We start from the raw sequence: 17,358 nt of genomic DNA on the forward strand, positions 1-17,358 counted from the left end.
GTAGAATCAATTGTTGTCCAATAAGAGGCGTAAATAAAAGGAGTCATAGAATTAATCTAAATTTTCTATTTCATCTTTAGCAATCTGGTATGATAATTCAGGTTTATAGACATTTTGATATAATTATGTATAGATTTTGGTAGTTTAAGCAGAATAAATGAGGCAGACTAATTATTCTTAATCTTAAGTATCACCAGTCATGATATCATGAACCTGGATTTCATCATGATAGACAATAAAAACTCACTTTGTTTAAGAAGTATGCAGAGAGATCTTGTAGCACTTTTGAGACTAACTGAAAGAAAAGTTGGCAGCATGAGCTTTCATAGTGGTCCAAATGCATTTGAGGAAGTAGACTCAAGTCTACGAAAGCTCATGCTGCCAACGTCTTTCTTTCAGTTAGTCTCAAAGGTGCTACAAAATCTCTGTACATACTGATTCTACAGACTAACTTGGCTATATCTTTGAATTCTTTGTCCAAGAAGAACATTCATGTATTTACAAGGATATATTTCTAATTTGTGGTAAGTTTTAAGGACATAATTATAGTAGTATTGTTGGAAGTAAACGCAAGCAAAAATAATAAATTCTATCAGTAGGGGAAGATCGTACTAATACTGTTGAACATAAGTGAACATAATTGTTTCTACGGTAGAAATTCTACCATACAAAGAATATACCGAAAATAATATTCTTATATGAACAGTATAATACATTTTATTAGTGTTGTTGCTGTTGCTGCTATTATTCAGAATTATTAATAAATAAAAAGTCAATAAATGTTTGGCTGTGACTAAAATACTCATGACTCACCTAAACTACTTCTGTGTCTCACCTATGGTACAAGTGTCACTGTTTGAGAACCACAGGTTTGGACTATTGATAATGGATATAAGTGTGCAGTTACATCACTTAGCCATTCTTGGCATCAGTTTCCATGCAGTAGATCTTTTATCTGGTTTCTGCCTTTTTTTTCCGTGGGAAAAGAACATTTTCTTTCCTCTTTAGAGTGAACCTTTTGAATTGCAGGCCTTAAGGAAACATGAGACCAACTCTTGGCAATGAACCATTTGTTTCTTTTTTAAAAAAACTAGGAAGAAAATGATGTTATGCTTTACTGGAATTTAACTGAATGTGAGAAAAAGCTATACTTTAAGTGCTACACTAAAATACACTGAAAAGGCACTGACTCTATAACAATGATACGATTGCTTTTTATGACAGTTGACCTTGTATTGTTATTATGAATTCATAATTGGATTGCTGGTAAAACAAAGTTTACTCATGTGGATATTTTTTATAAATCTGCAAATGAGCAGAATAATAAGTCTGAAATAAATGAGTGCTTTCTTTATGACCTTTAGCTACTATTCAGACATTTACAACAGGCCCCATTTTAGAAGAGGCATTCTCTTTTCAGTGGAAAAAAAAAGAATAGGGAAGATATAATACAACCTTCAGAAAAAGCAACAAAGCATTTCCTGGCACCTTAAAAACTAACCAGTTTTATTTGGCATAAACTTTGCTTACTGCCCATATGTTTTGGAAGTATGTACATTATGCAACGTAGATTTCAACCATACATGGAGAGAGAAATCCTAGAGGACCAGGTGGTATTCAGGGATGGAAGAGGCAGTAGGGACCACATCGCAAACATATGATAGCTAATGGAGCATACCAAGGAATTCCAAAAGAAAATCATCATGTGCTTCATAGACCTTTTCTTCCCTACTCCAGCTGAAATGGAGCCCAGTGAAGGCCACACAGATAAGGAGAGTGGCAAGCAGTGATGTAGTGTTGCATAGTCTGAGTTCAGCACACACCTTGCATTTACATTTGTAACTTAGAAGACATCGTTCAGAATAAAAAATAATAATAGTAGACTTCATAAGCAGTTTGATAAAGATTACTGGAAGCCATTTTCCAAAGAGGCTATTGCCCATGGTCAGCATTTATGCTGTATCATGCCACCTAATGTATCTCAAATTCAAGGAGCCAAATGTAGTATTCCCAGAGATATATAAATCATGTGGGGTGTTGAAGCTATACTACCAAGTTATCTTTTTTCTTTTTAAATAACCGAAACTTTGGAACATTGTGGTTGGGAATGTGGTTAGAAAAACATTCAGGGTTTTTTGTTTTTGTTTTGGTAACTAAAATAACTGTTCTTGAGCGAACAAGAAGTTGGAGAGTAACCTCTTTAAAACTGCAATGATAACTGTAACAGTGCTTTTAAAAAACTAATTCTCTAATCTCTGGTTTAGACACAGAACTTTTCTGCCTTTCATATTCTTCAGTGGGATTTTTAGTGTAATTATAAAAGTAGATTCTATCTGCTGTATATCAGAAATGTGAGTACTGCTGCACACTTTCAAAAGTATTTTTAACATTGATAGGTTATCTGCTTTTTATGTGCCTAACTGCAGGCACAAAATAAACAACTGTGCATGTTGGAAGTAGAGATGTGCTTGTAAATGAGTAGTCACAGGCTCTCAGATGTTCACTCTAGTTTTTGATAACAGAACACGTTTTGTTGTGAAGCCATCAAAGTCAAATAAAACATTTGTTGGCAATAGATCAAGGTGTAGAGTGTCTGCAACTGATTCTTTCCTTGCTGGTACTGTGTCAATTTATTTCTGAGCATTTCAAATGATTTTTATATCCATTTTATTTGAAGTGTTCTTAACAGGCTCACTGAGTGATAGAATATATGAAATTAAATTACAATTTCACTTTCCGCATTGGGTCAACACATTTGTTTTGTTACAGTCTGTCATTTTAGTATTCAGTGCATCCTTCAGTACCATTTTTTCATGAAATGCAAGAAGCTCAAAGCTGTATCTTACTGGATTTGCTGCTTAGTAATAAAGTGGTTCATTCTGACTACACTATATATAGTGAAAACATTCCCTCTTTGTACCATGTGTAAATGAATGGGCATGCAAGTTTGGAACAGCATTTCCAGCTGTTCCATGGCTCTTTCATGGTAGTCCTTTTCAGCATGTGTCACTTATTGAAAATATGAAATGAAACCATTGAGTAGCATGCTTAATCCAACACACTTGTTTAATTATACATTTAATACTCTTCTGGGACTCCTGTATAATTTAATGCAACTTCTTGGTTCCAACTGACAGTAAAATGGTTTGCTTCATAAATATCTATTTTCTCCATATACCATTGTATTACAATGATTATACCTAGATTATTAATGCTATCACATTTATAGAAGACTGGAAGAATACTTTTTAAGTATTTAAAGATGACCTTCTAATGAGTAGCTACTTTGTAGGTCTCAGCTAGTTCAATAAGGTAGTTCCATTTGTTTGGTTTTTTCCTGCCAACCCTGCATGAACTCTTCAAAATCATGTTTTAGTTCACTCCTTCTAGAAAGGACCCTGTCAACTATACCTGTCATTGTATGGAATTATTTCCCTTGAAGACTGCCCTCAAATGTCCAATTCTATGAAAAACATTCAACTACTACTGTCTGTCACCACACAGAATGCCACACACCATCAATTTCATCTAGGATTAACATTCCACTGACAGAACAAACATAATAGGTATTTGTTATTGAGTCTGTCTTACTGATACCAGATTCCCGTTTCCACAGAAGCATCAGTAAGAACAAGATGCTTAATTCTTCAAGTGGTCATCTGTGCATTCTCACATACAAGCTTTGGATCCTGTGTGGAGCACAACTCAAAACCATCTAGAAGCTAGAGATTTTGGCAGTAACCTAACACCTTTATGCATATCCTTCCTCTAGCCTTTCATTAGTTTGAAGACTTGTCTGACACAGTGGTGAAAAAGAAAAAGATCTGTCCAGTATATCAAAGGGAAAGAGGGACATTTGTGACTGTACAAATGACCACTTGAAGAATGCATTACCAGATTGTCACAAACTTCTGGAAGAGACACTTCCCTAAGTAATATGGTTGAGGTGGTCATAACTTGTAGAGCAACTTTGGTCATGTTCAGATAATGACAGCTTTGCTAGCCTGTAGGTGAGAGTGAACGTTTCATTACACACTTCTCTAATTATTGTGACAACAAGGAATGACTTTTACAGACACAGAAGGGTAGAGAAATTGGTACTGAGTAATGTAAAAGATGACATGTGATCAGTGTAAAATGCCACACTCCCAGTTATTTTGACAGAAACTAGGTGTCTCAGCTGAGTTGCCCATTGTGGGTTGACTAATGAATCCTTGGCCAACTCAGAAGGAATCAACAGTAACGCCCCCACCCACCCAATACAAGAGGCATTTGTCATGGCTGCCCTTGAAGGGAATTTTCCATTTGAATTGTAAACATCACTTAAAGAAGGCCCATTGAAGCCATGGGCCTCCAGGTGGAAATAAGTATGACAGTTTGATTATTGTCCCATGATATAAATTTGTAAATTTCTTCCGCTGTGGAATTGCCATTCCTCTTTTACCCCTGTACATTTTAAAGCAGCATTGCACAGTTACATAACAGGAGATGCCACTATTCAGTGAGGTAATGGCATAGTGATTTGAGTATTGGACTATGTCTCTGGAAACTAGGGTTCGAATCCTTGCTTAGCCATGGAAAACCACTGGGTGATCTTGAGCAAGTCACATATAGTCTTAGTTGAAGGCAGAATCAACCCCCCCCTTTGAACAAATCTTGCCTTGCAAAAAAAAAACCTCTGTGATAAATTCACCTTAGCATCCCCTTAAGTCAGAAATGACTTGAAGGCACATGATCCGACTGGAACTCTATGGAAGGTTTTATGATGGATGTGTTAAAAATGTTGGATCTGAAAACTAAAATCCATTATTCATAACAAGTAAGGTAATGGATTAAATCAGATGTTTATGATAGTTTGCCTGAGAAAAAATGTCTGTGTCCAGTTTTTGTAAAGGGTTTGAGTAAAAACATGATACAACATCACTGCAAGATTGCCAAGATCTGTAAACAAGTCTTAATGTCTTTTGATAGGGATATGCTTTCATGATAGTTTTTGAAGTTTGCCGCTAATTACTAAGTAATTTGGATCAGATCATCTCCAGAAGTAAGAATAGAAACTGGACCCTTATTGACTCTAATCCATTACATCACCAATGCTTTTGTCCATTCCTGGATCACATTGCACAGCCTGTCAGGTGTGATTTTCATTAAGCTTCACAAAAATGTTTGAATCTGTGTGACTTGGACACACTTCTGCCATTTTGTCCCAGAGCAACATGCATTCATTACAGTACTAAATCTGATGGTGGGAGGCAGATCCTTTCTCTGTCCTGTTTTACAAGCTGCTTTACAGGAGAGAAAACGAGTTTGTTTAATCCCATTTTTGTCAAACTTCCTGGCTAGCTGCACTTTAACATGGTCTGAACTATACACCCATAATCAGTATCATTAACATCCTTAACCAATGCAGTTTGTATAATAAAATTGAATGTATTATAAGTGACTGTCACAATATATTCATAAGTGACTGTCACATTTTCATGTAGTTAAAGCTAAAATATTAGATGGGGAAAGAGAGAAAAATACTTATGAGTTCAAGAAAGGATGCTTTGGAAAAGCTGTGAAGAAAAGATGAACCGGTTTAGAGTGTTCAATGAAACATAATTAAAAAATCACCAAAAGCAAAACAACTAATACTACATTGTTGTTGTTTTCTTTTATCTTTTTAAAAGGCCACAGAAGGTAGATCCGATTATGAAGATTTGGATCTCTATGCAACTTCCCGGGAGCAGCGATTTCGTATGTTTTCCAGTTTAGAATTCGAAGGGCAGCTATTTATGACACCATATGACTTCATTCAGTCTGTTACAAGTGATGAACCAAAACGTAAGTATGCTCCCCCCCCCCATGTTATAAACAACATGAATTAAATTAGAGTTTCCCTTTTTGTGTGGTTACATCACAAATCAGTGATACCTTTATTCGGACAACCTTTATTCGAACAATCAAAATGCACATAATAAATAATGCAAGCTTTTGAAGCTTCTCTGGCTTCTTCATCAGGCAAAGGTGTTAAAAAATATATAAAATGACAATATTAGGTCTGCATTTTCTCAAGGTGTTGTTGTTGTGTAGAGAGATATCTATGCTAGCAGGCCTCTCACCTTCTGGCCAAAATCTCTTGGACTTTGGAATGCTTTGTTCCCAATACTACAGGGCCAGAAGGAGGAGGAGCCTTCTTGCATAGATATCCTAGAGTTGTATGATGAGATAAATGAGGGTTGATGATATTAGCAGCCATTAGGAGTATTACATTAATATTTGTTAATATTAGGAGTATTAGAAATATTAGTATTTTTGTAATAACAGTTATTTTTGTATTCATTTTAGATCCAAAACAGTGGAAGTCTCTTTCAAAACAGGTGAGACTTCCAAATGAATTCTGATCTGTGTTGCAAAGAATTAAAATTTCATTTCAATGAGAGTTTGCAATGTTAGGTTTGAAAATTAATTTGATAATGCTAAATGGACACAGTACCTTAGCAGTTAAGACGCTAACTCTGACAATCGCAAGGTCAGCAGTTCAAGACCCAAGTGCCGCGTAATGGAGTGAACTCTCTTCACTAATTCCAGCTTCTGCCAACCTAGCAGTTCAAAAGCATGTAAAAGTGCAAGTAGATAGATAGGCACCACTTCGGTGAGAAAGTAACAGCATTCCTTGCAGTCAAGCTGGCCACAGAGTTGTCTTTGATAATGCTGACTCTGGCTTAGTAATAGAGAGGAGTACCACCCCCTATAGTTGGGCACAACTAGACAGTCTTGTCAAAGGAGAAACCTTTACCTTTAATGTTAAATGTTAGAAATTGAGAAAAATAATTCACTATCATAAACATCAATTAAAACATACATGTGGGCCCAGTCCGGGATTTACAGGTTGTCACCGGTGACCTTAAAAGAGCACACTTTATTATTGGTTCCTTCAAAGGCCTCTTTTTGTCCTTTGAAATGTGTCTTCCTCCAACCTGGAATTTCCCCTCCATGGACTACAAAGTCTATAAAAGGATTGTTACCTGGGAGTAGTGGCAGTCCAGTATTTCTGTGAACTGTCAGGCTGGGAAAAGCTATCCCAAAGCATGGGATTTTATCTTATAACCTCTTCAGTTCAATTTGTCACTTGTCTGCTTTTCCTGCATTGTGCGGAGTACATAATTCTTATACTGGGTCTAGTTCATTCCATGCATCATCAAGGCAGGGCTTCCAAACCAGATGCTCCCCCCAGTTTATGACCAGTCTTACAGTGAACAGGGCAGGTCTTTGCTAGCTCTGGACACTTCACCGCTATTTTAAGCAAAAAGGAATTAATTTGGGGAAGATTTTCCTTGAGTTTACTGCCTGCATTCAAACTTTGCTACCCAAACGGGACAGCTGGTTTGCCTCACAAAGCAGAGAACACACAGCCCTGATTTCTCCTTTGATAAGGAGGCAAGAAGTGGCAAGGGGAATGCCTGCAGGCCATGGCCAACTGGTGGACCAGCCTACCCAGCTAGGGAGATCAGATCCTCCCTTGCTCCAGTCTAAGGAGGCAGTGGAGATGCAGGAGGAGACTACATGTGCTGTGAACGAGCGCAGAAGTGGCCACGTGAGTGTGTGCTTATGATACCCCTGCTTCTGTCCCACCCCTGGGAATTCTTTGGAACTTAGAGCCCTGTCAGTATTTAAGGAGTTTTGTATTTTTCATAAAAAGTCAGTTATTCTCTGCCTAGATCCTTCATTTGTCTCTAAAGTAAACTGCATGATTCACAGGAGGAAATCACGTTGCCCTCCTTTTGCCCAGACTCCAGGGCTCCACAGGAGAAAGAGTGGCACAGGATGGATGTGCTTTGGGCTCTCTAGTTCTATTTGGAGAGAACTAGGGATTTCTGAAAATTGGATCATATATTTGTTTTCTTACAGAAGACCACAAAAGGGCAATGAGTTTCTTCCTCCACCTTGTCTCATTGGTTGAGACTGTGTACTGAACTAGCTTATGTTCATAGTTCCTTACTGGTTCCAGAGGGGATTCAGGTTTATTTCACACATAGTGCTGCCACCTTGGCAACTTTAGGTACACTGATTTACTTGGTACAGATACATAGGACAGCTACTTGGGGCTCCCCTTTGTTTTTTGTCAACAGTTACAAAATTAACAAGTTCGCTACTGTGGATGCTGTACAACTGTAGTGAGTATCTTAGTTGTAGTTAGAAAAATTACCCACCAGATGTGTGAGTATCTTTGGGCCCATACAGACAGGCCAAAATAAAGCTGCTTCGGGTCACTTTGGAGGTATGCTAAGGACTGCAGTGTAGCTTTGGTGCAGCTTCTGGCCTCTTAGGATACATGCATCATTTAAACAGCATACCTCCAAAGTGACCCGAAGCAGCTTTATTTTGATCTGTCTGTATGGGCCCTTAGAGTACTTTAGAGTATCTGAGTATATACAGAATGTTTTCCTGCACTGAATCGCTGCAACTTTCCTGTCTCCACACCCCAGTCAAAAACTGTGGTCTGCGGAGATCAGTGGTAGAGCACAGATTTTGCTTGCAGGAGCCCAGGACTCCATACATTCTTCAGCATCTGCAGCTGAAATTATCAGGGAATTTTTAAGGTTAAGGTAAGATGGTTGAAGACAATTAAAAGTCCTAGATAGAAAGGAAGAGGAGATGGAGTAAGTGAGATAATGGGAGGCGTATGGCAAGATAGAGAGAAGGGAAAACCTAGCTGTAATTTGGTAGCACATTAAAGAATTACAAACAAGTTCATTGCAGCTCATCCCCAAATAATATTATATAATAATTGTATATTATATAGTATTGTACAATAGAAGTCAGTCCAAATTATAATCAATGAGGAAGAGAAGTTACTTGAGAGAGTGCACTTCCACCCTCTAGAAAACCTGCAGATATTTTCCTTTCATATAGACTTAGGTGCTAATGTGAAATCTTTTAGAAAGGGCCCAACAATGTTATATAATAATTGTATATTATAAAATAGCAACTATAGAAAATTGTCCAGAACATAATCAGTAGAGGAGAAGGAGTTATTGAAAAGTAACTTAAAACAGCCTCCCTTCCATATAGACATGTGGGAGGTGGCATTCTCAAAAGACCCTGGAGGCTTGAGAGCCTTGCTCTTCTGCAAAGCAGGCAAATGACTCTCCCTCCCCCATTCCAGCTTTACTTTTTCTTGTTTTCCATTCTTCTTTTTCTCTTGTTTCATGAACCTACCTGTTCTTATGCTTCTCACACCCAACCATCTGAACTGAACACCAGCAAGCCATTTCTCCCTTCTGCTGTCTCTGCAGAGAAATCACACAAATTAGCCCACCTAACAGTAGAACCTTATGACATGTTTTCTCCAGCAGATATTCCTGTTTTACTGAATGAGTAAACAGTGGGAGAGGCTCCTACCCTAAAGAATTCTAATGAACTCACTCACTAAAGTATACAGCATTTTAAATTTTAATGTCAATTCGGGACTAGAAAGTTAATAACTGAATGTGTTAATCAACAAGTTAATTTCAAGATCTGGCATCAACATATGTGATTTGATGTGCTAGATCCATACAAATTATTTACACTGTGTGAAGATTATGAGTTTTGATGGCCATTTAAAAGTGCATGAAATTTCTTCACTGTTTAAGTTCAATTTTTAATATTTAATAGTATAAACAGTTGATGCATGTCAGAGCTAGAATATTTGGGACTAGGTGGCATGTTTTTGTGTACTGCATTAGCAGCCATAAGAAACAAGCTGATTCATGAACTCAAAACTGAACTAATACATAAATTAAACTTGTACTTTATGTATGCTATACAGTATCTTCCGTCCCAGTTTCAGCACACCCAGACAATAATACTATTCTATGCTATGAATATTGTCTGGATTTTATTATATGTTGTAGATTCCTACCTTTAGATCTTCCAGTGTGTTTGGGACTTAATTTGTTTCTTGTCTTCCTCCCTCCCCCATAGTGAAAAGTGCTATAAGAAAAGAAAATACTGCTGCCATCAATAGTTTTTGCAGGTTTCTGTATTATAAATTCTTCATCTGGTTTTGTTCAATTGATTTTTAGTCAATCAAAAAGTTTTTTTTAAAAAAGTATTACTGTCTAGACACTATACTAGTCTATTTAGAACAATGTCCCACTGAGTTCCATTGAGACCACGTCTTTTTAAGTTACAGTAGCATTCCAGTATCACTGGGTCATTATTGTGCATTCAGTATTTTCCCCCTCCCTGATCATTTTGCAGGAACTAAATCAGATACTTCTAGAAACTCCACCAGTCTGGAAAGGATCATCAAAACTTTTTCGGAATCTCCGGGAGAGAGGTATTGTGAAATATTTGACACAGTGATGACTTTGGATAGTTTGCTCAATGATACACATGTCAATAAACCATCTCAATCATGTATTTTACAGTATATCCATTTTTTGAATTAAACACGATTCCCTTTAAAATTTCATTAACTTGGGGTGCTACAGATCACCTCAATATAGCAGGGTCCTGCCACCCCTTTCAGCATGAGATCGGGGCTCGGCAACCACATGCCGCTTTGCTAGCTGTAAAAAAACCAGCAAAATGCCACTCCTTTTAGAACTGTCAAAAAGCTGCCCTTGCTACCACGACGGCACTTCGCCGTGCTCTTTTATCACATGGGACAGATCCTGTGCAGAAACTGAATTTAAACTGGGGGAAAAACCACAAAAGTGGGTAGATTTTCAGATGACATGAGGGGGTTAACCCAAACAGAAAGTGGACAAAACCCACAAAAGCAGGTTTATTTTCACATGATGTAAGGGTTAATGAGCATTAACGCGACATTAACTGGAACAGAAAGTAGACAAAACCCACTCCTTTTTTCCTTTTGGAAAATCCCAACTTTCCGTTTGGGTTAATGTTGCTTTATTGCTTATTAACCCCAACGTGTCTGAAAATCAACCTGCTTTTACGATTTTCCCCAGATTTTTAAATCCCGTTTCTGCACAAGATCTGTCACTTGTGATAAACTCCTAAAACTATTGAGATTCAAATTCAACTCGCCATTCAGTCACTGATCTTAAGTAGGCTGAGAGTAGTTTATCCTAATTGACCATGTTGTTGTGAGGATGAAATGGGCATGGAAAGAAATTAGTAAACCACTCATTGTTGGAGAAAAGGTGGGATTAAAAATCCCATTAAAATAATTTTCGTGTCTTTATAATTGCTTGTGTTTGATTATGGGAGCAGGTCATTAATTATTGACGTATGTTTTTTCAGGTGTGATTTCTTACACAGAATACCTCTTTCTGTTATGTATTTTAACAAGTAAGTATTCAGCATAAGTATTGTCAATAGGAAAATATATTTTACATACTTACAGATATTACGTTATCTTCATTAAAACATGCATTAAATTTTTGTATAATGGGAAATCTTATAACTTCTACTGTTGAAACGTTTGGGAATAACTTAATGTAGAGGTTGCAGTTTTAATTTGCTTTATTTTTAACTTCATAGATTAGTACTTTAGATGTGTCATGTTGAAAAATAGTGTTTCACAATGGAATTAGCTACCAGAGTGGAAATAGAATGAACTGTAGTATTGTCAGAAGGCAATAACCAGATTTGAGTTTCAGTCTCTTTTTCTCAATTCCAAATTAAGAGTTAGTCTTAGTAGTAATAAGATGCAGTTTATGTGACCATAATATATTTCTCAAAAATTCCCTACAGACTAGTGTAATAAGTCTATACTGTACTCCAATGTAAGACTCTTTATTTCCACTCTAAAAGGCAAGAGTTTCCAAGCAAAATTGGCTACAAAACGCAACTGTTGAGTCCTCTGGATAAGATTCTGATGAGCAGGTCAGGAATGGCTGCAGAGCAAGAATAGATACACTACCTTTGAATTTATGACTGCTTATGGTAGGGTGAGCATCTCTTGAGTAACTGCTATGTGAATAAAAGAAGATGAAGAGTCATTATAAGATTCACCAGTTGCCTGTTATCATGGTGATCTGAGGGATTCTGTTGAGAAGACCCAATATATCACCTGCTCTGCCCCCAGCAAAGTAGCCAGTCATGAAGAAATGTTACAGTAACTGATGAAAACCCCTGAATTGAGTGTAGTGATTAGATTGTTACAGTTATTGTTACTGTTTAACCAATGAACAAATCACTTGCTATATGAAATGATAGTTGGTACACCAGATATCCCAAACAAATGTTGGTTGTGAATATGGGCAATGCAAATTCTAATTCAATGTAGCTACAGACTGATTTCAGGAATGGAGGGTAAACTTGTTACTGTTATGCTTGGATGTGGCTTTCTTAAATGTATTATACATACCAGTCAAGTAACTATTACATCCATTACCAAAGTTTGATCCAATAGCAGCTGTATGATTAACCCATGGGTCTTTCCCAATCATGGAGGGTATAAGGTATAGGCTGAGGGCTTTTAAAAGCAAAACTGTAGGACAAATGAGGCAAATTTGTAGCCTCCCAACAGCCAGTTCTATTGAGCTGAGTCCATAGGTGCTGCCTGAGGTTTGCTGAAATTGTAGGAAAGTAAACATCACGTACTCACCTAGTTAGCACTTTTTTGCTATTAAAATCAGACTTAGCACCCCACTCTTTTGACAGAATTTAGTTAGTGTCATATTCATACACACAAAACTGCTATTGTCATGTGTAATTAGGATTTTTTGTGCCCATGTGTAAGCTTTATAATGGTATGTGCCTTTCTCTGTTACATTCCCCCCCCCCCGCCCCATTTTTTCTTAACAGAGCCACATGCTGGTTTTAGAATAGCTTTCAACATGTTTGATACAGATGGAAATGAGATGGTGGACAAAAAAGAGTTCTTAGTGGTAGGTATATTGTACATAGCCCATTTACTACTCTTCTATGTAAGCCAAAGGAAAAGAATGTTGTACCTGTGTATTGAAGAAAAGGAGACAATTTTGTACTTTGATTAGAACTGTTCAAGAAAAATGTGAGAAATTCTAAAGCAGCTTCATTGCTTACCATTTTTATTGGACTGGGCCTAAAGGCACTGATGTGTGTGGTTACATTAGTCTATAAACATCTTAATGCACTGGAACAACGACAGATGATACAATTTACTTTTTTTGCAGCTGCAAGACATATTTAGAAAGAAAAATGAGAAGAAAGAAAAAAAAGGAAATGAAGAGAAACGTGCTATGGTGGTAGGTGTCCGTGAAAGAAATTTGAGCAAAAATTGTGGTGTACTGTATCTGCATTTCTGTGTGTGATTATCTGAGCTCCTTTCACATACTAGATGTTTAAGCTCACAATAAGGCACATATTGTCTGTTCTGATTCTGATTAACATGAAGTTGTGTTGTCTGAAACTTAAATGATAATTAAAGTTTTGGAGAAAAAGTGGTAACACTATCAAATAATCCTAGTGTGCATACTGATAGATGGCATCTCTTGCTAATAAATTGTTGCTCTTATTGTGTAAGCTATAAAGGAAATCACAGTTGACTTTCTAATGTCAGGGAACATTTTTTTTGTATACATCCTACTGTGTTCCATCCAAACAATTGTTCCTGGCATAACTCTTGCATCTTTTATTAAAGGAATGCTGATTGAGCCCCTAAATAACAACTCAACACATGAAGCCTTCAGCTTCACAAACTCAACACATGTTGACTGTACCTTTTCCAATAGGCACCATTTCATCATCCTATTTATTTTTTAAGTCAATCTTTTAAGCAGCACTAAACACTAAATAGTGAATTACAAGTTAAATCAAATGTGTTGTAGCAGCATGTCTCCAAATTGTATTTGTGGTCTCTTATTATATAGACTCTCTGCAGTTACTGTCATTTTAGCAATGTGGTTAATGGCAATAAACATCCAACATGGGGGGAACAGAGACATGTCTCAAAGTGCTTGATAGATGGCTGCTGTATTTTAGAAAAAGCACAGTGTATTTTGATACATATACAGTACACATGTGTGTGTGTGTGAATATGTGTGCGTATGTGTGTATTATACATGAATACATAAAAATAAATATAAAATTAAAAGGGCAACAGATAATTTTATAATAAAACAGACCTAATATAGCAAATATTTTAATCTTTGTACACTGTTTAGAGCCTATACATATTGATTTGAAATCTGACTACAGAAATTTCTGAAGCTGAGATTCTCACTTCATTTACCAGGCAAAAAGAAACATGAGAACTAGGCTAAAAAAATTTGTTAGCAGTTGGTCAGGAAAAAATGGGAGAGAAAGAGGGGGGAGTGACATAGCCTTCAAGGACCTAGTGGTGCAACTGGGCTGAAAAAAAGCTCTTAGTAAATTTATAGGAGTGAGAGAAGGTTCAGGGTCTACATTTTGTCCTTCAGGAACCAAAGATTTGATTTTAAAATCTACTCTACCTCTATCTTTAATAGAACCTTCTCATAAATATTACCATATATATCCAACTAGAAATTGAGAAACCTATTCCCCAAAATTGATCCTAAAATCCATGATTTTGACCCTGACACCTTCCCTTGACTTATACATGAGGTCGACTTGTACACAAGTATAAACGGTATTCACTTGTTTGTAACCCAAAATCTGAAGTCTGTTGCATGACTTACTAAAGAAATACCTGTTTTATTACTGGCATTCCTTACATTTGAAAGGTGTTCCCTAAACATTTTTGAGAGGTCTCCACTCCCTTTCTGTCGTGTCTTTTTAGATTGTAAGCCTGAGGGCAGGGAACCGTCCAATTAAAAAGATTGTATGTACAGCGCTGTGTAAATTTACAGCGCTTTATAAATAAAGGTTAATAATAATAATAATTGTCTATGCCGCATAAATCTTGAGACATTTGCATTGAATGGCATAGATGACAAAACTGCTATTCCAAATTGTAAAGTAGGCCAACGTGTATCTTTTGTCTGTTAGTATGATCTGAGAACTCAGTCTTTTTAAAAGTAAACCTGTAATAGACACAGAGGTCATAGGAGTGGTGTCCATTGGGTCTGATTGCACCTTTTAGGGTGTTCCTGGATGTTTGTTTCTTTTCTCTGAAATTGGTATTCATCAAACTATCTTTAATGTTTTTGCTTCTTTTGAATAAAGCACTTTTCTTGTTAACCTGGTATGTGGTGAATTATGTGCCAGTGCTTTTTGATAAAATCCTGTAAACTGTTGGTAATATGATTGAAAGTGAAACTGCAATTGCAACAGTTGAATAGTGGTCTCTCTCTCTTTCTTTTTTTTATCCCTGGGAATATGCTATTTGAGATGCTCTGTGTAAACCCTGAACTACCACATTATGTAGATATTCTGTGTCTATTAGTTGAGTGTTCAATATACAGGCTTCGTTTCTGAAGTCACTTTCATTGGAACAGTTCAATTCTAATCTAAGGAACTATCCATACCACTATCAACAATTCATAGAATCATAGAGTTGGAAGAGACCGCAAGGACCGTCAACTCCAACCCACTGCGAAGAGAACTGTTTCAGTTAAAGTGACTTCAGAAAAGAAGGCTGTGTATTACATATTAGATTACCTCTAAAAGATCTGGAACGTAAGCTATCAAATCTTAAATATGTATTGGCATCTGTGAGTTTTCTATACAGAGAGATCATGAGGTGATCACCTTTTTTTTTAACTTTTAAATCCAAAAAGTGGATTTCTGAATTATTGTACTCTTATGTCAAATTGTATATTGTCCCTAGAATTTATCTACTTATGGAAATCCATGGGGGGAAATTACACTCCCTTGCCAATTTTTTTTAAATCAGCCAAAAATCTAGCCCAAAATATCGGTTTTTCTGTGACAGGACAGGTGATCTCACTTTAAGTCCTTTCTGTCTATAAACTGGGCACCTTTTGTGCCATGAGCATCCTGTGGTCGTTCCTTTTATCTGCCAATAAAAGTTGTTGTCAAGTTTAAGATAATTTTTGTCAAGGCTAGTTCGGCCAGAAAGGTTAGGAAGTGAAAAGACATTTCACGTCTCTCCTCTTGTTAGTTGTATGATGGTAAAAACCTCCTCTTGTAGAAAACTGGTGTAAAGAGATCACACATCCATAGTAACTAGCATGTCTCTCTCCTCTAGCATCAGAGGTGTTGTTTTACTAATAAAATCTGAAGAGTCTTATAAATACAATGGGATTTTGGATATCAACTATTTTTTAACATTGGGCCACAAATTGTGCAAGTGGTTCTAGGACTGAGCCTGATACTATTGGGTGACCTGGAGGGTGAATGATCACTTTCTGTATTTTTCATAAAATATAAATATGGATGTTCTAGGGTTAGAGTTAATAAAAAAAAGTTCCCCTTCTGATACGTAGTCCAAACTGAGACCCTCATTCACAGTGGTTTTAATTACTTTGGTAGTCACCATTATGGGGTTATCTTTACATAAGGTGTATGCTGAATTATCTGAAAGCTGTTGACGTATTTCATTTTTAGAATTAACACTGTCCTGGACGGCAATGAAACCTCATTTGTTTGCTTCCTTGAGAAAAGTGGCAGAAGCTAGAGATAATTCTTGTACAGCTTGACATTTCCTATTATTCATGTTATTCCACGAACATGGTGCTGTATTTTCTGACTCTTCTAATTCCTGGGAGACCAACATCTCAAAAACAGTTATACCTGAATGTGTGGAAGAGAGGAACATAAATTGAGAGGGTGTTTTAAAACTCACTTTTGAATCTGTAGATGCAGGCCCTCCAAAATAATGGTGTAATTTGATATTTGAAAAAACATCCAATCTGACTTGAACAGAATCATCCAAATGAGTAGGAAGGAAAGAGAAACCCTTGTTTAAAACTTTTCTTTCCAAAAGAAAGGGTTCATCCTTTTAGGCTAGCTCACTCCTCCCACTTTTTTTTCTTTCTCTACCTTTCCTCCCCCTGACCATCTTCTAACATAATAATTCTTGAGTCTAGTTCACATGTTTCTTTTTTCCAGTAAATGGAATGAGATTCTCAGCTTCAGAAATTTCTGCAGTCTGATTGCAAATAGGTCTGTACCAAGGTCTAAGCAGGGTACAAAGATTAAAACTATATTTGTTATGACATATTTTATATGTTTTGTCATATAATTATGTGTTGTTTTTTTATTTTTATATTTATTTTTAATTTTACATAGTCCCTGAAGAAGGCTGTAAAAATATGCATATGCTGAAACGCATTGGGCTTTTCTCTAGAATAAAGCATCCATCTATTGAGCACTTGGAGATGTGTCTCCTTTTCTTCCCCTGTGACTTCTACTGAATGATCTCCATTTTTTGTCTCTCTAATGGCAATAAATATCAAGGTATAATATTAGCATTCTAATAGTATTTTAATACAGGTATACCTCAGTTAACAAAATAGATGTGTTCCTGAGCATTACTTCTTTAACAGAACA

At 36.6% G+C, this 17,358-nt stretch overlaps 1 protein-coding gene across 4 annotated transcripts in view; it reads left to right on the forward strand.

Annotated features, from left to right (window-relative positions):
- The window catches only part of MICU3 (mitochondrial calcium uptake family member 3), a 57,936-nt gene that overhangs the window by 12,143 nt on the left and 28,435 nt on the right, over positions 1-17,358 (forward strand). For all 4 annotated transcript variants that reach the window (XM_042470539.1, XM_042470542.1, XM_042470541.1 and 1 more), the window contains exons 2-7: positions 5,673-5,826; positions 6,331-6,362; positions 10,231-10,309; positions 11,239-11,286; positions 12,748-12,830; positions 13,098-13,169. In XM_042470539.1, the coding sequence (XP_042326473.1) occupies positions 5,673-5,826; positions 6,331-6,362; positions 10,231-10,309; positions 11,239-11,286; positions 12,748-12,830; positions 13,098-13,169 (468 nt within the window). The remainder of the gene's footprint in view (positions 1-5,672; positions 5,827-6,330; positions 6,363-10,230; positions 10,310-11,238; positions 11,287-12,747; positions 12,831-13,097; positions 13,170-17,358) is intronic.

The sequence above is a fragment of the Sceloporus undulatus genome, chromosome 5 (genome assembly GCF_019175285.1).
Source record: "Sceloporus undulatus isolate JIND9_A2432 ecotype Alabama chromosome 5, SceUnd_v1.1, whole genome shotgun sequence".
Lineage (NCBI taxonomy): Eukaryota > Metazoa > Chordata > Lepidosauria > Squamata > Phrynosomatidae > Sceloporus > Sceloporus undulatus.